This window comes from Zonotrichia albicollis, chromosome 10 (genome assembly GCF_047830755.1).
Source record: "Zonotrichia albicollis isolate bZonAlb1 chromosome 10, bZonAlb1.hap1, whole genome shotgun sequence".
NCBI classification, from domain to species: domain Eukaryota; kingdom Metazoa; phylum Chordata; class Aves; order Passeriformes; family Passerellidae; genus Zonotrichia; species Zonotrichia albicollis.
The window spans coordinates 23,079,119-23,102,131 of record NC_133828.1 but is presented as its reverse complement, the minus strand read 5'-3'; the positions used below and the strand labels follow the sequence as shown (position 1 = coordinate 23,102,131).

Below are 23,013 nucleotides of genomic sequence, written 5' to 3'. Positions count from 1 at the left end.
TACTCAAGAAGGACCTTAATCTTTTTTCTCTTTTTTTAATTTAAAATAAAATTGCTAAAGAAATTGCCTTGAGAGTAAAATTAACATTTTCTGACAAACTATTTGCTATTTCTAAGACCTAAAAATAAGGTTTGCACTAGCAACCTACTTTTCCCTTTTATCATAATTACATTTTCACATTCAAAACCCATTTATTGTGCAGAACCAGTGGCAAATGATACAGTTTTTTCTATGAATAAAGCTTTCTTATAGAAACTGTTAGTAATTAAAAGAAATGCACCTGGAGCTAAAACCAAGATAGAATCATTTGGGTTTAAAAGCCTTACAATATAGGTTACAGTGACACAGCAAAATGCTATGTCTTTACTGAGCAACTGGTTATGACAAACTTCTACACACTGCTTTATTATTTATAATATAGTAGTGAATGTAAAAATATTTACCCATTACAATGTGCAGTGCTGCTGTCACTGCATGTTTAATACCATAGAGTGTATGGGCCAAAATATTTGTAGTACCTGTAAAAGTGAAAAAAACCCTGCTGTAAAAAATCATGAGAGATAGAGAATAACCAGTACAAATATACACAGCATTTTCAATTACTGCATTTTATAAAAAATAAAGCCTGCCCATAAATTCTCTTGTTAACAGCAGAAATGCTGAATAGTATTATATTAAAACCTTTAAAACTTCCAGAGGTTTATGAAATCTTCTCTGCAAATTCTTTCATAAATGCCATAAAAACAAAGCAGTGGGAGAAACAAGCTTTTCAAAATATTGCCTGCTTGGATTTTTTTTAAATCATCTCCTTAATCATCATCTCTTATATACCCAAGTGCTGTACTAAGGAAGTGGAGGCAGATTATCTAATAAGGGGATTACTTTTGGGGAATACTTTTAGGTTGGTAAAGTAATACTCAGACAGTGCAAAACTGTACATTTTTCAAGCCATATGATATTTAATCTAGTCAACGATAGCGGCTGTGCTTCTTGCAGGCTACATTTTAGACTCTTGGAATAGCAAATAAAATTAATTACTGCACATCAGCTTCACAAGTAAGAACTCAATGACTGAAAAACAGGGCAGGCAGAATGTGACATCTGACAAAGAGGGGACTTGCACTCAGTGCACCCAAACTGATCCAGCTCACTTTCATTTGTCACTGCCTGGATGCTGGCAGCAGCCGTTCCGCCAGCACCAGAGAGAACAGAACTTGAAACACAGGAGTGAATAAATCAGGTGGCAAATAGAAGAAATAGTCAAAACCCAGCAATGTCAGCACAGAGTTGAAAAAGAGAGTGGAAGATCAGCAGTCAGGTTGCAGAAGAAAGAATCACAGTTCTGAAGGCCCACGACTGCTGATGATTGATATCTCAAGGCACTTTACCTGGGTAAGAAACATGGAGATATGTATGTAAATTTTGCCCTTCCGCTTTAATGCCTAGGACATAAAATACTGTGCATCAGCTGACTTTTGAATATAAATTTATTTTTAGAATCATGAAGAAGGAGCAGTTGTGCCATTCCTAAATAGATGTAGTTTAAAAAAAATTCAATTTGATTTTTCTCACTTCTGGCATTAGCCAAGCAGCAGAGCAAAAGAATTCACCTCCAGAAAAATAAAGGCCTGCCACCAAACAGGCAGAATATTGACTTCTTCATATCACTGATTAAGGGATGAATAATGCAATAAAATTTTTAATTAAAAGAACAAAAGTTATATAAGAACAGTTTAGAACCTAACATTCCCATATAAAATTGAGCTCACATAGATTTTCAAATAATTTTCTTGTTTCAATATTTTAATAATCTACAGCAGCAATGGACAAGTCTGGATGCTAAATTTGCCCTAAGTTTTATGGAAGAATTACTTGACTTTCAAAAGTAGGGGAAAGAAGAGAAGAAAGGAAAAGACTATCACATGTCAAGCAACAGGCACTCTATATTTAAATAAGCACTTTAAACCATAATGTATCAGATTGAAAAAATTTGCTTATCCCCATATTCTGTTTTTATGTCATGCAGAGTATAGAAAAAAATACGGAATTTGCAAAGACTGATATACATCATTACAAAGCTCCAAAGGCATCATGCCATTCTTATTCAGGAATGTATCTTTGATTTTTTCCAAGAAATAAAAAATTTCTTTAAATAAAAAATTTTAGTATAACAGGGAATCTCACAGATCACCTGTTACATCCTTAGTACACCCTAGCCTCTGAAAGTAATTTAGAACTTTATGGAAAGCTGCCATAACATCAGAGAGAGGAGCTCTGTGTTCCTGCTATATGAAGGAAGTGAGGTACATCTTTTAAGGTAACAGATACCCAAAACCTACAAAAACCCCTACATTTTACCTAAAAAGCAATTCTTCCCAGAATACTACAAGTATATGCCCAACATTATTTCATGTTTGAATGACTTGACAATATTTCATGTTTGAATGACTTCATGTTTGATTTAACTTCCAGATCCAACTAGTTCTGCTTTGCCAGTGAAGGTAGCTAGAGATGTAATTAAAAAATACTCTAATATTTCCTTCAATCAGTATTATACAGCTGTTATGAACTATCATGAGTATAGTGATTTCCTTTCCAAAACAAAGGAAATCACACATAGAAGCAGCAGATCGTTACAAGTCAGGCACATCATGTTTACTTCCTGTGTGTCAAGAGAGGGCAGTTGTTATTCTAAAAAAATGTTTCACTTCTCACTGAAGATCAAGCTAATTAAAGAGCACAAGGTGGAATATAGTTTGGAAGATCAAGCCTGGTATGAGTTTAAGCTGCAATCCTGATTTAAGAGTAATTTATCAATGCAGATGGCAGCAAGATACCAAACAACCACAGCTGAAGTCGGTACCAATCTTCAAACTGACTTTAATGAGACCTAAATCTCATTCCTACTAAACAGGATAGGCACAAGTAATTGCATCCTTCTCTTAAATCTTTGGAGCTCATTAACATTTGCAGAAGTAAACAAAGCAAAATCCCACCCTTTCAGGACTCTGAGGAAGACGAAACAAGTTCTGTGTTCAAAAACAAAAGCACCACATCCATCCTTCCACAAGCTGAAGAACGAGGCCAAGCACAGTTTTGTGGGAGCAAGCACCATCATATTCTATAAAAACTCCACTTAGCACATGCCTACTCAGCAGTTTTAATCCCAATAATGACTGAATAATGTGCCTTATTAACTAAGTCCTATACAAGCAGGATGCCAGACAAAATAATCCAAACCAAAACAAACAAGCAAACCCAAAACATGCAGCCTATAAAGAAGGTAGAAAAGTATACAAAATTAAGGACCCAAGCCCTTCTTATTTAAATAGTGATTCAATAATGGTTTTAATGTCATTATTCAAACTCCCAAGTAATCTCTTTTCCCTTATGCAAGCTCAAGATATTATTTACCAATAACAACTGTTCCCCTGAACACTATCATGTTACTTCAGAACTAAAAGCCTTTGATGTCCATGACTTGCACTGCTCACACATTACTAAGTCACATTTTTAGTTCTCACTTCAGCTACTCAATTTAATGTGAAAAGTTTTATCCATACAATTCCACCATCTCTATCATTAGCATTTTCTACAGAAACAATGATTTTATTACTCCAAAATGAAATCCTGTTCAAAATATCAACAGATTTTCCTGACATTACAAACAACTTCCTAGCACCTCCTTCCCACCAAAAGCGCAAAAGCATCTCAGTAAGAACAGAGTATCTGCAGGTCATGTAAAGCATGACTGATGAAGGTACCAAACAGAAATTGTAGAGAAAAAAATTGTCCTTGGAAGTGCAAGCACTTCTGCAGTACAATTAACTTAATTAACCAGACAACATGAATATTCATAAGGCTGTTAATGTCTCCCCCATCCAAACAGATAAATGTGATGTAATGACTTCCTAGTCAAGCATAGCTAAAATTCTGATGAAAACTGCACCAACATTTTGGTTCTTTGCCTGAAATATCACAGAAATTAACAGTCCCTCAGTAATATTTTATTTTCTGAATTAATTGGGAATCATGAATTTATTTATATGAACCCCTTTGGATCAAAAGGTTTGTAGGCATCGGATAAAGATTGTCTCTTGTTCTGTAACAACTGGATAGCTTTTTTAATGTCCTTCCACAGTTCCCCCTCCCCTTTCTCTGTTTCCCCCTCCATACAGTTTCTTAGCAGTAGTTCCCATAGCAACAAACACTCTTGCTAATGGCCAGCAGTACAACTGCAGGCTTCCCCACATCTCATCCATTTGATTTGGACCACAATAAGGCAGCTCACTAGAGTATTTCAGTAAAAACATACTCCCCTCTGGACCTCTCTCTTCAGGAGGTAAATTGTTTCAAAAGCATCTTCTTCTCATCAAGAGGACTGAAAGTTCAAAATGCTGTCTTAGGGTACTTATTATAAAGACTAAAACCAGATTTTAAACCACCCACATAATACTATCCTGTAATTCAGTTGTTGATTCTACTTGGCTGGAAATTCCTAATAATTTTGTACAATGGATTTCTGGTGGGGAAAAAAAAAGTTAACTGACCAGAGTTGCATCCTCATAAGAACAAGTATCATAATTACCTGTTTCCTAACTGAGCACCTCATGGAATATGGAAATCAAACAAACAACAGATTGTTTTTAAGAACCTGTTAGGAGTATCTCACAATATCATTTTATAAACTGTTCTGATCCTCTTTCACAAAATCTATGCCATTCTGTGTAAGAAACCCTACAGAATTCTTTTGGGTTTACAAGACCTTTCTGATCACAACATATCTGTCCTAAAGTGAGGAGAGAAAGCACCAGTGAGAGGCACAGTGACCCACACACAACATGGAGTCAGGGGCTGCAGAGATTCTGTCTCAGCACCATTGAGATATTCACAGGAACTGAGCTGGTAAGTGATGGCCCAACTCAAATTCATTACCTTCGTGTCTTTGACATTGCTGTCTCTTTTACCAAGGGCTTTTTAACCTGAAAGAAAGCTAATGTAAGCTTGCTCCTTGAGAAGCAACTAATGCTCCTTTTATATTTGGAAACCAAATAAAAGCACTTAAAAATCTGCTGGCTCAGTTCAAAGTGACATGCTCCTTTTTTTTGTAGAAAACTCAGAACAGTGATTTGCTGTTTTACTGGCTGTAGGAATGTTCTTACCAGTTAAAAACAACTGAGAAACCATGTCAATAGTCTTAGCACACATTCACACCAAAGAGTATCATCAAGAGTATCAACGTTCATGCAAAAACACCTCTCTTCTTTTCAAGAGAAGTGATTCATATAGCAGTCCAGAATCCACCCTGACTGCACTGATTTGTGCTGCTTTTGGCTAGGGTAGTTAACTTTCTTCCCAGTGGCTACTATGGGGCTGTTTTGGATTTGTGCTGAGCACAAGGTCCATAATACAGAGATGTTTTTGTTATTGCTGAGCAGAGCTTACACAGAGACAAGGCCATTTCTTCTTTTTCTCACTTCCATAGTGGTGAGGAAGTTGGGGGTGCCTGGGAAGGTGAGAGGAGACACAGCCAGGACAGGTGAGCCCAGCTGACCAAAAGGGTATTCCAGACATATGACACCATGCTCAGTAATAAAAGGGGGGAAGGGTGGGACATTTGAAGTGATGGCACTTGTCTTCCCAAAACACTGTTACATGTGATGGGGGCCCTGCTGTCCTGGAGATGGCTGAATGCATGGGAAGCAGGGAATGAATTCCTTGTTTTGCATTGCTGGTGTAAGCAGCTTTCCCTTTTCCTATTAAATTGTCTTTATCTCAACCCAAGAGTTTTTCAGCTTTTACCCTTATTATTGTCCCCCAATCCCACAGGTGGGGCAGTGATCAAACAGCTGTGTGGGGCTGGGCTTAAACCACAGCAGTTCTTGCAAAATCTTCCTGCTGGGCACAGCTACACCCCAAGGAGGGCCAATACAAACACTGAGCAGAAGGAACACACAAACCCCCCAACACAAACAAAACCACACCACCAGATACAAGTTAATAAAAGAGCAAGATTACTTTTTAAGAGAGGCAGGTTTCCACATCCATAAAGAAGAAAAGAGTTTTTTGCACAATTTTTTTTTTTAATATAATGCACACAATGTATTTCTGGGACACCAATTTAAAATAGACCCTAAGCATGAATCCAACTGAGAATTCTGCCAAGAAAACTGGAGATGCAAAAAAGGAAAATCTAGAAAATACATTTTTCACTTGGTATAATTTCTGTCAGGAAATAAGACTGAAACTTGATCTTGTATTGATCAGCTGAAAATGATTCTATTTTTGTTCTTTCTCAGCTTCTTCCTTTAGGCAAAGAGCTCATCTGTGCCATTACTATAAATTATCATTACAATTTAAAATCAAGTCATTTGTAATCAATATAAATCACCAATTTAGGACATTTATTCAATAGCTCCCTCACATAACTGAAGCTTTAGCATCAAGAACTGCCTTTAGTAGCCAAAACTGTAAAACATGCCAGAGGGACTAAAACCAGATGACTAACAAAATGTAACAGTACCTTTCATTCTCACCTGCTGGTATTACTCCAAGAGGAACTGGTGCTCTGACAGGCTTTGACACATATTCTGTGTCTTTCCCAGCATCTATCTGGGCTCTGAGCAGTAGCCCATGAGCAACTTCACTGACAGATCCATCTCCACCAACACAAACCACCCTATTACAAAACAAAAATGCCAAACAGTTCAAAACAAACTCTTTCATAGCTGAACAAACAAGTGGAGGCAGCTACCCACACCATATACATAATGGTATTTCAAAAAGCTAAAAACATTCTCTCTTTAACAAGCTTGGGTTTCATTGTCAGATCAGTAAATGTTACTTGAATGCTCCTTAAGCATTCTTATTTCTGCTTTCTGTCTGAGTAGGAGTAAATATACTTAGAAACTGACAAAGTTTTTCTTACCTTACCACACATCATGCACATAAACTGATCAGATGGAAGAACCAAACACATGTTTAAGTGCCTCAGTGGAAAAGCTCTTTGCATCTTTCAATGCTGACCCATACAAACATTCCAATGCCTTTTAATTGCCCTTACAATAACAACTCACCAAATATTGCAATAAAATAAAAAAACACTTGAAAACAGCTATTTTCCTACACTATGCAGGCAGTTGAGGGATTTAGCAAAGTATAAAATCCTGGTGCCAGCAATCCTTTGCACAAAGGTACTTAATCACTGCTTCTGGAGCACGTAATTAAACTCCCACCTGCTGTGGCTATAGAGAGCAATGCATTTGTCTCTAAAAGCTCTGTTACAGCAAATCTTTTTTTCCTTGTTTTTGTTTATTTAAGTACATATTACAGTGATTCTCCAAGTTAGTAAACATATTTTAATGATAAGAATAGTAATAATACATTCCAAGCATTTATGACAGAAACATCAGAGTTACTTTGGGAGCAATTCACCTAAATTATATTCTTTTCAAATATCTGTATGAATGCAGTTGTGAAATTATGGCAAATCATTCAACCAGGTAAAACTGGTCAGATCTTTATAAGAAAGTAGTCATTATGTTGCTAATGTTATCAAATATTTAAATTCAATTACCTCATTGCTTTTAACATTTTTCTTCAGTTTCTATTATTATTTCCAAGCCAATTATTAATCCCTAATTTTTAGGAATATTTCCTCTATCTACCTAAACACTGCAACATTAAATTTTAAAAAATACAATATATAGCCGGAAGAATAGAATATAAAGTTCGAGGCACATTTTCTTCCTGCTTGCAATCAGGAGCTTTTGCCTTTGACTCATTTTTTGTTTATTCCCAGGCTTAAAATTCTCTGTCACAGTAGCAAAACCAGTTAATCTTTGAAGTCTGAAAAACTGTATACCTTCTTGTATACAAGAAGGACTTGTGTGGATTGTCTTCTAGCTATTAAAACTTTTGAAAACAGATATATTTTCCTCTGATTTTGGAGTGCTGTGTAGAGAGAGCCCAAGGAATAACATGAAAATGCTGCTAATTTTGTTTTTCACTATTTTAGCAATAATCATCAAGAGCTGCCTTTTTGGCTGGAAATAGAGATACCAGCAGGCACCTGGGATTCCAAAGCTAATCAGTGAGAGCCTACTATGCATAAAGAGTAGAAAGTCTTGAGCAAACAAATTTTACTTAGACCTTGAAGAAGAAAGAGAGAAAGAAACATCTTTCTGAGAAAAAGAAACATCTATTTAACCATCAGATGCAACTTTCTTAATCAACTATTCAGTAAGGACTGACTAACCCAGGCTACTCTAAATATCCTTGATACTTTAAGCTCCTGCCTAGGGAAGAAATGTATGTATGGGCATTGTCTATTTCTGTCTCTGTTCACATAGGAAAACCCAGCTGAGACAGCAGCATGACAAATGCAGCCTCTCTATTTGTCACCAAAGCTCAGCCACAAGTCAGGTAAAAAGCCAAATTAACAATGTGCCTCAATTTTCAGTGTCCCTAAAAAAAAGTGGATAGCAAAAAAGAATGTAGAGTGTATAAGACATCTGCCTGTGGTCTTTCAAAATAGAATAGTGACTAGGGAAATCAGAGAAATTACAAATACAAACAAGCAACTTTGACAAAGAATTAACACAAAGGAGTGTCACTTTCAGAAAGCACTGAGATATAAACTTCCAGTTTTCTCCTGCAAATCATAAACTTCAGTTTACCTCATATGCTGTTAACATGGAAGGAATCATAACTTTCCTAGTGAGAAAATCAAGCTCCGAAATTGCATTGCTAGATTGTTTCCATATTGCAATGAATAAAAAAACATGTTGTCTTGTCTTTTCTACATTTTTGGGTCTCCAAAAAAAAAAAAAAGGATAGCAAAAAGGTAGAGGCACATATGCCTATGGTCTTTCAAAAGGGCTCCATCTTGGATCTGGTTACTGGAGAAAGCCTTATAGGGGAAGTTCTCAGTGTCTACCCAAAGATCAAAGATGAAACAATTCAAATATGACTCAGTGTAGAAGATACTTGTGAAAGAAGATACAATCCAGGCTTTGTCTTCTTTATCTTTGTATTCTTACAAATACAGAGACTGAAACCCTCATGAAGCATATTTTCAGAGAGCTTTATGTACATTTACCATTATTTATGAATCCAAGATGCATTTCTATTGTCAGTAATTAATAAATACCAAAGTGTTTAATGAGAACTGAATTTCCCAGGTTTCATATATATGAGAAACAGTGTAACTTTTTAAATACCCACTGACATAGTTTTTATTGGAATACAAATAAAAAACAACATGATGAGATTTACTAGCCTTCATAGTCACTAACCAACTTACCCATCAAATGCCTGCAGTTCACATTCTTTAAGTACTGAGAGAGCATGTCCTTCATATTCGGTTACTGTGGAAAACATCAATTAGCAGCAGATTAGACAATTTAAAATTATTTTGTCCATCCAACATAAGGAACACAGAGTAATTTGATTCAGATTATTTTTAAGTCCTTAATGTATTAAAGGATAGAAGTTATATTTTACAGTTATGCTAGCTAAAAGGCCAAACACTAAATTACAGCTGCTATCAGATACATGGCTATTTCATGCATTTAAATTTGGATAATTCAAGATGTTTGTTGCATCAGAATGCAAGTTCTAGCACTGACGGAGTTGGTAAACTTAAGGAAAATAAGCATTTCCTCAGTTAAGATAGAATTACTTCAGCATCAATCAAAGTTAATTGCCTTTGTGTTAGGATATGCAAATTGCTAAATCAAAAATAAGAGGAGTTAAACACAGAAGTATGAAATCAAGCCAAATACCAGTGACAACAGCATATAACACACAGAGGAAGGTGGCACAAGTATACACCAGAGTTCATAGCCTCTGGAGGAAATGAATCTGTCACTCCACATTGATGTCTCTGTGTTTGCTGATACCCCATATAGTACTGTAAATGCCAGTGAAGGCAGGATAAACTGGCATACTACAGATGGCACGGAGCATCATAACTACATTTAGCATTTTCTAGGGCAGCTTTGCCAGAAGAGACAGCCCAGCTGCAGCCACCCATCAAAGATTTTTGCTGACTGACATGACACTTGCAGATGGATTTTTTGTGTAAGAATGTGCATCATTATATGCAAAATTACATTAATCTTTCATGCTTGTCTGTCCCTGGTGCTCACATAGTTCAAGGCTTTTCTCCAGTGTTCCTAAACACTGCTAAAATTATTAGTCTTGATGTCTAAAACAATCATTTCATAGCTGTACCTGTTCCAACTGTATTTCTACAGACTATTCAAAAGCTGCTTACAAGAATTGAAAATACCCCTATCTCTTCCTATTTAAACAAACACACAAGTATGTGTGTGGACATAGTGAGTGTATATATCTTTTCTCCCAAAAAATGAGAAGGAAAACAAAATCAAAACAAAGGTGATACAATTTTTACACTTCACACTAAAAATTTGTTTATATTGTCTGTAAGTTCAAAATCCCCCAATCAGTACCAGCAAAGTTCTCATGCCTGGTGTTTAGAATATTCTTAATTAAAAAAACAGAGTTGTTTTGATTATATGGAAGGCAGAGATTTATCACTTTGCTGCAGAAACACCTATCACTGTAATAACTTTTGGGAATTATTTAGAGAATTTACTTTCATGCAGGGCCTCTCTGGAATATCAAAGCACATTATATAAGCTACCACATTCAGCCTTGCATTGCCAATGGGAACAATGCTTTTATCAATATCTGTAGGCTGTGTGAACAGTGACCAATAAAAGTGTGCATCATGCAAAAATGCAGAAAGTTTCAAATATCTTACCATTGCTTAGCTGTGAAAGAAACTCTTCCCATGAAAATAGAGTTGGTTACCAGGTTACATGCCTTTTTAAATGAACGATGACATTTAGAAAGTTATGAGTACAGTCTAATTAAAATGGAACAGTAAATAAGATTTATTTTGTAACAGAAAACATGCTCAGTGCTTTCCTAATGTAATGTAAGTTATGCTTACTGTTACAGAATTAATTCACTCAAGGAACAAGGACATAAAAATAAAGAGGGCTCATGTCTACAGAGAAGTCAATAAAGGCAGTAAAAATGACTACTGTAAGCCAGATTGAGAGCAAATCCATCCTCTTTGCATCTAATTGCTTCAGTTTGGAAATTATGTAGAAGTACTGCTAAGGCTTAAGACTGGGGAATTACAAGAAATTTAAAATTTGATGAGAGAATGACAGAGGATCTATTTTGACACATCATGACAAAAAGGCAGTGAAAAAATGAGGTTTTCTGGAAAAACTTTGTGAGAACATATAGAGAATAATTCAAGTAGAAAAAGAACCTGGAAAAATCCAACACGGACATAAAAAGACCATGTCTAGAAAGTTTTCTGCAGGCTTGACAACCTCCAGAAGGGCATGTATAAATCATTCTGATAGCTGGAAAAAAAAGCTAAGTGTTTGAATATTTGGCACTGCTCCAATTCAGGAGGAAAACAAACAAAAAAACCTACTGAATGTGTTTTGGTAATATGAAGAAAGCTTCTTTCATTGTTTGAGAAGGATCCAAATCTCATCTTTGTCAAAATCATTATCACAAATATATAATTTGATTATTTTTGACCATTTGTAATGCACAATTTAGAAAGATTTTCTCTTTCTTTTGTCCTTAAGTGCCAGATAACAGCATTCTGAAGGAAGGACACCAAAGGTGCACCCCATTTGAACAGAGTCACACATACTCCAAAAACACTTTAACATCCCCTTCACGTGGCAAACAAGAACCAAGGGCTTGGCCACTACACACAGAAAAAGCAATATAAAATTAGTTCTACACTTAAAAACAGGGGATGCTTTCATGTGGCACCTAAACATGCTGGCACTCCTGCCACAGACTAAAATCAATGGGACTAACTGTTACTGATAACAGCTTTTTCTCATCCAGCATCAACACCAGTTATCTGTTGGTATTTACCACATGCAAATGCAATTTACCATAAATCAGTGCTGTTTGTCCAACTCTCAAACATTCCTTTCTTTTGTGGTTCTGCCCTAAAAATAGGACTTAGGGAAGGCTGTTATTTTTGCCTAAAAGTCCAGGTTGTAAGAGTGCATAAATGGAAGCAAGAGAGTCAAAACTAGGAAGAGAAGTGAGACATGCTAGGATTCTGTCAGGGTTTCCTTTATTTATTTCTCTTTAAATATGTGTGAGATTTTACAAGATACCAATGTATTTCTAAAAAACTAGCTCAGTTTATCACAATTTGCCAGTACCTGCAGGTATCTCAACAGAGGAGTGAGCTTTTGTAGAACTCAATTTTTGGAAGAGTCACTGTTCTTATCCTAGCAGCCACATCCCAGCTGCAGCACAAAAAAATTGCCCAATTCTTAAAAGAGGACAGATTTTAACTATTGTTTCACCTTAGCCACAATTCAAAGTATTGCTTCAGTTTAAATTTGCTAATTCACACTTTCTAGAGCTCTAAGCATTTCAGAGGTTTGCTTACTGCATGTGACAAAAAAACTCAAAAACCCAGCAAAACACAATCCACTCCAGAATACCTTTGATTATTTTTTAATTAAATTATTAAATGTTACACACAAAGCTGTCTGGGGAAAAAAAAAAGAAAAAAGAAAATGCTACAAAATTTTAAAATAATTAGAAAAAGTAAGTGTTACTTCAGCACTCACTTATTTACAGACATGTCTTTAGATTGCCATATGTCCTTGGGTAGGAGAAAATATTTCCACTCCAGACTTCTAAACACATAAGAAGTTCATTCCAAGAGAAGCTTTAATGAAGAATAAAATCTGGAAAGCCTGATCAGAGAGGAAGCAACAGCTACCAATGTACAGGACTGGCTGAGGAGAGCTCTGCCTTTCAGCACTCCAATCTCTGATGTTCTGAAGTGGTTTTAGTAACCTGAAATTTTTTTATCCACTAGAAGCCACTTCAGAAGTTCAAATTTGCTATAAATGTTTTGTGCTCAACAAATTTTAACTTCTCTTTCAATGAATTTTAAATATGTCTATGAGGAAAAGTCTCAATGTAAGCTATCTTCAGTGCAAAAATTGTACAAAAGCCTTCACAATTTCAGTGCCTAATACCCTTTTGTACACCATCAGCTTTGTAAAGGCCATGCTCCAAAACAGCAGGAACAGCAAGAGACACATTCCAACCTCACAAAATCCAAAACAATTATGGGAGGAAAAACCCAGTTCAATTTACTTGAAATAAAGTGCTTGGTTTTATTAGAATAGGGTACCAGTGGAGGGGAATTTTACTCAGCACCCAGCACCACCCTCTTTTTTTAAAAAAAACATAATTCTTAATTATTTAGTTCTCAACTAGCATTGAAAACTGCAATGTAGTTTTCTCATTTTGCCTGTAGGAGGAGTGTTAGGCAGCTAATAAGCACAAGAGTATTTCAACATAGCCAAAATAACCTTAATTAAAGGACAGGCCATTAAACATTTTTCTGGCTTCACTCAGAAGTTTCCTATTAAAAATTCAAAGACAAATACTTAAAAAATAAACTTTAAACTGTTTTTATTCCACTAGTAAAAATGTTTCTGAAACCTCCACAAATTATATTCACAACTTGTACTTTATTTTTTTTTAATTGTGACCAAACAGGGCTAAGTCAATTTATAATATGACAACATAATTATTCTGTTCACACTATGATCCATGCCTTCCAGGTAGAAAAATATGTCTGTGAAAATTAAAATTTATATAAAGCTGCTGGCATTCCCTCTCAGTTCGGGGTAGTTAGGAAATTATTGCTACAGAATTCTAATACAGACCATCATTTTCACATTTCTTCTAATGTGTCTTTAATTTTCAATTGCTTTTACTTTAAATTGTGGGCTAAGTAGTTAAAAAATACATGGATACAGGGAATAAAATTAGCAAGATAATTTTAATCTACCATTATTGCACTAGTATATTCTCATGGCTAAGTGAGATTTTATCAAAATAAATTTTGGCCTGCAACCTGAACTAGTCATCATTTCATAATAAATTTAAGGAACAACTGCAAGATGAGATCTCCTATAATTTCTCAAGTCAGTTACAACAGACATAGGAAAAAAGACTAGATTACTAGTATTGACTGCTATAGAAGAAGAAAAATACTGGATCAATAAGTGAATTACTAAAGCACTTTTGGACAAAATAAAAATATATTGTGTTGTATTAACTAGAGCTCCAAATACAGTACTAGCAGTCAAAGGCAATAGGGATAAGCAGTAAATTTAATTTGTCTTACATGCTTAACTATTAGTTTCACAAAGGATTAAGTTATACTTCTGAAGCAACTTACCTGTGACATCAGCTTTTATGTCAGCAAGTTTAAAAAGAGGTGCAACTTTTTCATAATAAATGTTAGTGGCTTCTCTTTTGTGGCTGCTTGGATTAACAAACACTTTCAAGGATTTAGGTCTGTTTTGAAAACCTAAAAAGAAAACAAAACATTCAAGATTACACCCAATCTGACTATTTTTACAGCTTAAATGGTTTTTTAAAATCAGAACCATTAAAATACTTTGACAGGATAAGTAAATTACAGTCTAACAATGTCTCAATTTCTTCTTGCATTTGTACTACTTATCTTTAAATTACAGCATTGATTAATTTTGTTTATACAGGTAATAAACAGCTGTAGGAACCAGAAAAAAGTGCGTATGTCAAAGCCCAGTTAAATCCTGATTCAGGAGCAGGGTGAGTGTGAAGTTTGGGCACCAAAAAAGAAAAGAAACCCAAACATAAAAACACATCCTTGAGGGAATTTAATGACTCACTCCCAGCAGGTATATGAAAGTAACACCCAACAAAACTGACACAACAATCCAACTCTTTTCTTTTCTGAGAGTGCAAATCAAACAGTCCAAAGGAAATTTTCTCATTGTAAAGGAGGTCCAAAAATATAAAGAAATAGAAAATTGGCAGTATCATTTGGAAATCTGCTCATTTAGGCCTTTGAAGTAACAAACTCCACGGAAATAACACTGAAATAACACTGTTATGCAAAGCTAAACCTTGTTTATCAGTTGTACTTGTTATACTTGTTGTATCAGTTTTCTGCTATAACCTCAAAATCTTACACGAAAAAATGTATAACCATGTTTATGTGAAAGTGTTGCAGAGAGTGCCAAGTCATTGCACAGCAAGTTAATCCTGGAGAATCCTGCATGCCTGCAGTAACAAGCACCTGTGTTCAAAAGCATCTATTTCAAAAAGGAGGAAAAAGAAAATAGGAAACTTGGAGAGGGCTGCAGATGTGCTGTAGGGAAGGGTTGCTGTTCCTGAAGACCCTGATCAGCTACAAGAAAGGTCTGAGAAAAACCTGACGATGTTCAATAGGACAAAGCCAAGCCCAGCACATGGGCCAGCCAAACCTTGTGAGCATGGGATGGGGCAGGGCCCAGCAGGGACTGCCTCAGAGAGAACTGGCAGCTACAGCACCTCAGGGAGCACTGGCAGCTCCGGCACCTCAGAGAGCACTGGCAGCTCCGGCACCTCAGAGAGCACTGGCAGCTCCAGCACCTCAGGGAGCACCTCAGACAGCACGGGCAGCTCCCAAGGGACCAGACCCGACCTGAGGGGATGGTGCCAGGGCAGCCAGGAAGGGCAAGGGCTCGCTGGGCTGCAGAACAAGAGGGCAGCCAGCAGTCCAAAGGATGGCACTACAGCCTTGTTGTCAGCATCTCCCGAGCCTGAAGCTGAAGAGCTGCCCCCCCTTGCAGGCTCCCAGCCCAGGAGAGATGAAGGCAGCAGGTCTGGCACAGAGCTGCCCCCACAGCAAGGGGCCGGAGCAGGCCGCGGGCAGGAGGCAGCAGCCCGCCTGGCCAGCCCCAAGGACAAATCTACCAAAATCTTTCCTTAAGCATCTCCTGTGCGAGCCACAGGCCAACAAGCCAGGCTTCCTGCAAGTGCAGGGACAAAGAGGCCACGGGCACAAGTGGCACAAGGAATATTCTAGTGTGAAATAAAGAAAAACCCTTCATAATGAGGGCAGCTAGCCATAGATGACACTGTCCATCCTTACAGATTTTCAAAACTTCTCTGGACATGGTTCTTAGCAACCTGATCTTTATTAGAAGCTCACCTGCCCAGAGCAGGAAGCAGAACAGATCATCTCCAGATGTCCATTCCAACCTAAAATCTTCTTGATTCTCTGGAAACAGAAAGAAGCACTGCAGGTATGTACTGCAGTGGAATGTCTTTTTACAGGAATTACAACACAAACAAGGAAGTCTAAATAAAAGCTCCCAAAGACAATTAATACATATAAATAATTATCAGAAATACATTGTGTCTTAATTGAAATCCATTAACTGGTATTGTTGCAGTCCTGTAGAAGTTATAAAAATAACAAGACCAAAAAAATAACAAGACCAAAAAAAATGAGACTATCATTTGCCTAAAGCATCAGGCAAATTATAAGTTTCCCATTTAGAAATTAAATGGAAAACTTCTAAGAATAAGGACCCCTGCTTCAAAAGAGAAAAGATTTAACCAAATTCATAAATGTGCTGTCATGTTTCTTATCTTATTTACAAGAAACTGTGATCAGCTGGTCCTCCTAACACTCAACCCCCCATCAACACCCAGAGCTATAAAACTGTAAAAACTGACTTCAGCCACGGATATCTGAGCATACCTTTAGAGTTATAAAAAACAAAAACTACACCTCAAACATACAAATATAAGAGTACAATGGACAAAGCAGGGGGAAAGAATAGAAAATTAAAGTTTGTAGAAGTAGAGAAGGCAGATGAAGTGTCAAAACTTCTGTTACCCAGACAGTGTGAGTTACAGTTCTGCAAAACAGACATCAGGAGAAAACTGAAGGGAGAAAAGCAAATATCACTATCTCACTTCAATGTTTTTGCATGTGAGATGTAAAAATTTAACCCTAGGTGGCAATATAAAGTTTCAAAAGAAATCCTACAGAGGCAAAAGAAAATAGACTTTTCAGTTGGAGAAAAAATCCTAGATTTTTGCGGAAATGGTTGAATTTAAGTTTTTAAGAAAAATTAATTCCTTAAAGCATTCTAAACTAGAAAATTTATTTATAATTATGTATATTGGGCTATTGCTGAAAAGCATATCAGAGTTAATAGATAAATCCCAGCAAGACTTTCAAGAACCAAATGAATTGACAGGATCAAAGTATTAAAATATTCTCTTTATGACTATTTGAATATCAATTTACTTTTTTAGAAAGATAAAATATTTTATTGACAGAAAGATTTTTCACAAACATTTGAGTAGAGATGGTGCCCTACTGAAGTGATTTTATTTGTGCCAAATAATTGCCAACTGACATGAAAGGATGATCATGACAAAATTTATTACTTTATCATTCCTGGTGTGCACTGGACACGTTAGAACGCACCAAACAAATGAGTTTAATGAAAGCATATCCTGCAACAGCCAAAGATTAAACTTTCACACAACATAATTGTGAAGCTTCTTTAAAGTGTTTTTGAATAATAATCTTTTAATTGTCTTTAAACAACATCTATATGAATGAATCAATGTCATTGACTACTGTGTGCAACTGATCCCAGTCTGCCAGCCTTTTGGGGCTCCCCTAACTGGTATTCTGTTATTGTTTTCTCTGGCTGCTCCATTTGAAACGAGCCAGCAGCCTAAAGCAGGAAGGCCAACTGTTCCCCTAGTACTAACAAATGTGCTAATATGCACTAGTTTAAACTTGATCTATCAAGTGAATCAGTGAACCATGAAGGGTGGTGGGTCAATCAGGGTGTTCTGAAAACAAAGGCTCCTGGGGCAGCAGAGACGCTGTGCTCAGACATACATCTGTGCTGCTTTCAGGCCCCAGCCTCAGCAAAATGGGTTTATGTTACAAAAGTTAAGAGCCTGGAATCATGTCATTACCACCTACATTTATAAATACTTTATACAACATTAGGAATATTATACATGAGGAAAACTAACAATATGAGACAGAGTCGTTGATGTAACTATGGAGACACCGCTGTTAATATTAACTAAGCTAAGCTAATGTTTAACATTAATGGTTTAATTAAAACTTCATGCATGAAGTTTCAGGCTTTCATATCAAATCCCCGTGTGATAGATACTACAGAACAGCAGATAAAAAAAAAATGCACTTTGTGCTTTTTTTGCTACTTTATCATTTATTCTTAACCACATTTACTGTCTTGTTAGTTTACAGAGTTTTTAAGTCAAGCTTCTTCAAATCAGCTGTTAGTAAGTCTTGTTAAAAACAATTGATGAGCATTGACAACTTTACATTTTCTCTCAATTTTGAGCCTGCCTCAACCCTTTCATAACCACTATGTATTTGCACGTGCAGAGGATTTTAGAAGAAACAGTGAATTCTACTGACACAGTGTGCCCCCACATGCCATGCCTGTAAATCCTGTACAAAGATGTGATGTATAAATGGAAATCACTGAGAGTTGGGTGTGCAGCAGGGCTGACACAAGATAACAGCACACTAGACCTTGTCTAAACTGCCCTTTGGGGCCTTACAGGAGCCAGCCCAGAGCCAAGGCTCCAGAGGTGCATGAAGATGGCAGTGCTTATCTTACAGCAGTTTAACACACATGTGATGCACAGATCAGATTACAGGAACACTCTATCAATGAGCAAGCTCTTCATGTCTAGCTGGCATGCACTGCAACAGCAGCAACAGCAGGCAGAAAATAAGAACTTCCTCAAATATGGGAAGATGGTGGTACATTTATTTTGTTACCCTGTCACACACGCACAGGAAGAACCATAATGGCAGTAACTGTGACTAAATTCTAAACACTTATATCTGTGTGTGCTCACTTACATGATAACAGGATTCATTAAAAACTACAGCTCAGTTAAACTTTAAATTGAAGTACTCTGAACACAAAGTGAAAGCAACAGACGGCACTCACTGTGAAGGTAATAAGAATGAACAGGGAGAAACCATTTATGACATGATATGTGTCATGCCAGACACAGATCGCACTGTAAAAAGGAAACTTCCAAAAAAATAAAATCTTCATTAGAAACCTCCAAATAAACTTTGTATCATACTATCACCAACAAACTTGTTATTGTTTTTCCCTAATTAATGTATATGCCTAAAAACCTAAAAACTTGTCAAAGAGTAAGGTAAACAAGTAGAAATTGAATTTATCTGCAGAGGAAACACACCTGTCAGCAATATGTGCTCCCATTTGTCAGAATGTCTAAATATTATTGACCATATCTAAATATATATATGTTCTACTTTGATAAATCACCTCCTTTTAATTTGATCTAGCCCAGAAACAATAAAAAAATCCTTCATGTAAATAATGCAGCTGTTAATGAAAAATTACTTTGTGATCAGACAGATTGGGGGAGGAAGGAGGGCAGGGAAGTAATATTTACTACTTCAGAAGGTTAAAACCAGAAGTAGCCAATTTGAGTTCATGAACAAGAATCATTCTAGCACTATTACAAAAAAAAAAAAAAAAAAAAAATAAAAAGGCTGCAGCAAAACCTATGAAAACCTGCTATAGTTTCCCACAGAAATATCAGCCACTAAGAAATCAACAGAACTCAGCTGCATTGTATACTTTTAGTTCAGACTTAGGAGAATATACACATCAGCAACTGGTATGATGAGAGTTTCATTTGGTTATTATTATCTGAGTCATTTTTATACCTGAAGTAGAAAACAAGGAGAAAAAAAAAGTACTGATCAGAGATCCAAAAAACATCTGTACAAGGTCTGAGCTTCTAGAGAAAGACTGAAGCAAGAACTTGAAACAGCATTGCACAGAACACTTTTTTCGGGTTCAGGTGGCTTCCAGTTACAAAGCTCTAAAGCACAGGCTGCACCTCGAGGTCAAGGCAACCTGAGCTAGAGATACTGCGGCTTTTTTTCTGTGAACATATGGTATCACTGCTCCTGATAGATGGAGAGTAATCTAGGAACAAAACAGACATTTGCTCCTTATGCAAATGTCCTTGCCTTTATGGGTAGCTGGAGATCTACAGGAATCCTGGCACTTGTGCAGATTGAGATATTTCATGATAAATCCTTTTAAAACGGGAAAAGGGAAGGCACTTCTTAATGCACATCTTCATTGGGAAAATCCAAACCATACTGTAAACAAACAATGCAAGAATGTACAATTAATAACTCATGTTGTTTCTTTAATATGTGCTTGTGAAACTTCAGTAGAAGCACACCATAAATTCTTATTCAAAGTATTGTCACAAGCTCTACAGATGTATAAGATTTGAATTCCGTAATCTGGTTCAGTCTTAACAATTCAGCTGGAGTTCTAATAGTGTGTCACAAGATAGACTGCTTTTCTTCTGTAATAAACAAACTCATTTGCTATAATCTGTAAATAGAGGCACCTTTTGGAGCTAAATTAGGGTTTGGCATTGGGAAAGGGATGTAGTTCTGGTTATTTAAATCAAAAGCGTGCTACATTCTGTGCCTTTCAAATATATACTTCAGTGAAAGGCTTGGATTTCTTGTGAGGCTCCTTTCCCTGTATGGTGAATATTTTTTTCATAATTTTGATAGAGCTTCCATAAAATAAAATAAAAAACCCCAACCAACCAACTAACCCTAGAATTGGTTAAACAAAGCATCCTGAAATTGGCATTAGCCTAGGCAAACACAGAAAGATATTTTTACAGTAAAGGATTGCATCCCATCACTATTGTCAATAAATTTTGTATCAAATCAAGCAACAAGAGTCCTACAGAATCTTAAGAGCACTGCCACCTGTGAATTTATGAAGATGAGGAAATTCTCTCCCATTAGGCTCCCAAAGAATATGGAGGTCTCAAGTGGGATTTCCTAAACCATCACCAGAAAGTTCCTGAAGAGTTCCCAGAAGTGCAACTACTCTAGTACTATCAGATGTGATGAAATTTCAAGTGAAAATATCAGCTAAATAGGTTATTTCTTTCAGAAGCAGATTTCTGAAGACTCTTCAGTCAAAATAAAAAAAAACACTTCTTTTCAGTAGCTTCCAAGACTCTTCCAAAAATAACATCAATTTGTTTCATTTTTACAGATACATTAGTCAATTATTGTCACTTTCCTAGATTTTACACTTGACTATGTAAAACTTCAGTAGTAAACATTTACCAGAAATAAGATTCATATCTGTGTTTTAATTTCCACAGGCAAGATTTTTCTGAGCTCCAGTCAGCCTCATGTATTGCCAATAGAAATAAATATGACAGCAACCTCTATTTAATGCTTACCATTTAAAATTTCCTTCAGATGTCTAAACCATGACTGACAATGATCTTCACTTAAGTTATTTAAATGGATAGCACAGTCTGTAAGCTTGTTCTCCTCTTTATGCAAGCATTTAAAAATTGTGATACCCAACAAAGTACCACCTTTTTGCTGCCCTGCAAAACGACGACGCTTCAGTTTTACTGAAAATACATCCTTCATTTCAATAATCTCCTCTTGAGCTTGTAAAGCCACACTGGAATCACCTGTAAGGAAAAAAAAAAAAGAAAAGCATTACTACAGTGATTGGGAGTAACAACTAAAAGTATGGTTAGAGCTTCATCTCTACGTTCACTTCTTGCATCTGTTCATGCTTGCATTGAAACTTATGGCATATCATTTCCCTCAATCATTGGTCTTTTGTTTTACCTACTTTGTTATGTATCCAGCTGTACAAACAAAGCAATTTCAAAGAGGTTATTTACTCAGCTTTCTGGTGTTCAAAAAAATTAATAAAATTTCACACTCCAGGAAAGACTTTTTTTGAATTCGCATTTGAAAAGCAAATTCTTTATTCTATTCACCTAAATCACAGCAATCATAGCAGTCACACTTGTAAATCATGGTGTGCTGTGACCCAAGCTGACTATATGCTCACTATATTTTTTTCATTTAATACAACCGTTACCTTTTGTGTTTACAGCAGAAACATGTCAGAAAACAGTCAAGAAAAAGCAGACAAATAAGCCAAAACTGTGTTACTCATCTTTGCTTTCATTTTTGATTTACAAATTCAGTTTAGAAGACAAGAAAAACAGTTTCCAAAAAGTTCTTGTCAGAGTTCAAGATCCTCATCCCAGGGGAGATTTGTGTTAGCCAAGGGAAGGTTTTGTTATCTTGGGGCTGTTATTTGCATGGATGCTGTGGCTGCAGATGCTACCACTTCATTTCCAAGTGCCTTTTGGAGATGTATCAACTGAGGCACTGTGGTACAGGCTTCTCCTTTTTCTGCTCTCTTGAGCTGCATTCCAATTCCTCAAAACCAAAGTCAAATACACAAAGCGAAGGAAAAATATCCCCCTTCCGGTAGGTATCAGATTCTTTGGACACAGAAAGAAAATTTTCCCTGCTTTCTTTGTAATTACAGCAGATCTCATACAGCAGATCAATAAAGGTCCCTTTGCAGCCCAAGGCAAGAAATGCTAGAAAGCAGAAAACATCCCCAAATCTAGCAACAACTCTGGTTTCTCAAGAGCAAACCTGCAGCAGCTTCTGTATGATGAATAGTTAATACATGCTGTACTGGAGTGTTGGGAAAACTATTTTAATTGTCACCCAGGGAAAGATGGACAGCACCCCCTACTTCATTACAGCACATGAAGCTGAGGGTTTCAGAAAGTCATATACTTTTTCTGGGCAGGGAAAAGATGACTTTGTCAATTCTTGTAACAGTCTGACACTGTCATTGCTCAACAACATTTCTGGAAGGAGGCTAGGAGTGATCATTTCTCTGCCCAGAAATCCTGGATGACTTCTCCTCAGCCATGCTAAGACAGCGAAAGCAATATGACTTCTCCTCACAATTCTCAACCAACTATTTTCTCCTGTTCTGTACCAAATAACCTGTGACAAATAGAAGCATGACCTTGTTATACTTCCCACATATTTTTCCCAACCTGTTATATTCTAGCATCCTAATATCTCCATAAATCAGCTACTAAGGTGTAAAACTGGACTGAAATCCACTCTTAGCAGGAATACTAGGACAAGTAATTGAGAGTACTGTGCATTGAGACAGTAAACAGGAAATTGTC

The 23,013-nt window shown here is 36.5% G+C and overlaps 1 protein-coding gene across 2 annotated transcripts in view; it reads right to left on the bottom strand.

Moving 5' to 3' along the window:
* CERKL (CERK like autophagy regulator) overlaps positions 1-23,013 on the bottom strand; it is a 52,711-nt gene that overhangs the window by 10,019 nt on the left and 19,679 nt on the right. The window contains exons 2-6 of one of the 2 annotated variants that reach the window (XM_074548360.1): positions 21,364-21,465; positions 14,294-14,425; positions 9,305-9,368; positions 6,537-6,679; positions 444-518 (exon numbers count right to left, since the gene is read on the bottom strand). In XM_074548360.1, coding sequence (XP_074404461.1) covers positions 444-518; positions 6,537-6,679; positions 9,305-9,368; positions 14,294-14,425; positions 21,364-21,465 — 516 coding nt within the window. Of the gene's footprint in view, positions 1-443; positions 519-6,536; positions 6,680-9,304; positions 9,369-14,293; positions 14,426-21,222; positions 21,466-23,013 lie in introns of both variants that reach the window. The other variant, XM_074548359.1, reaches the window with a different exon arrangement.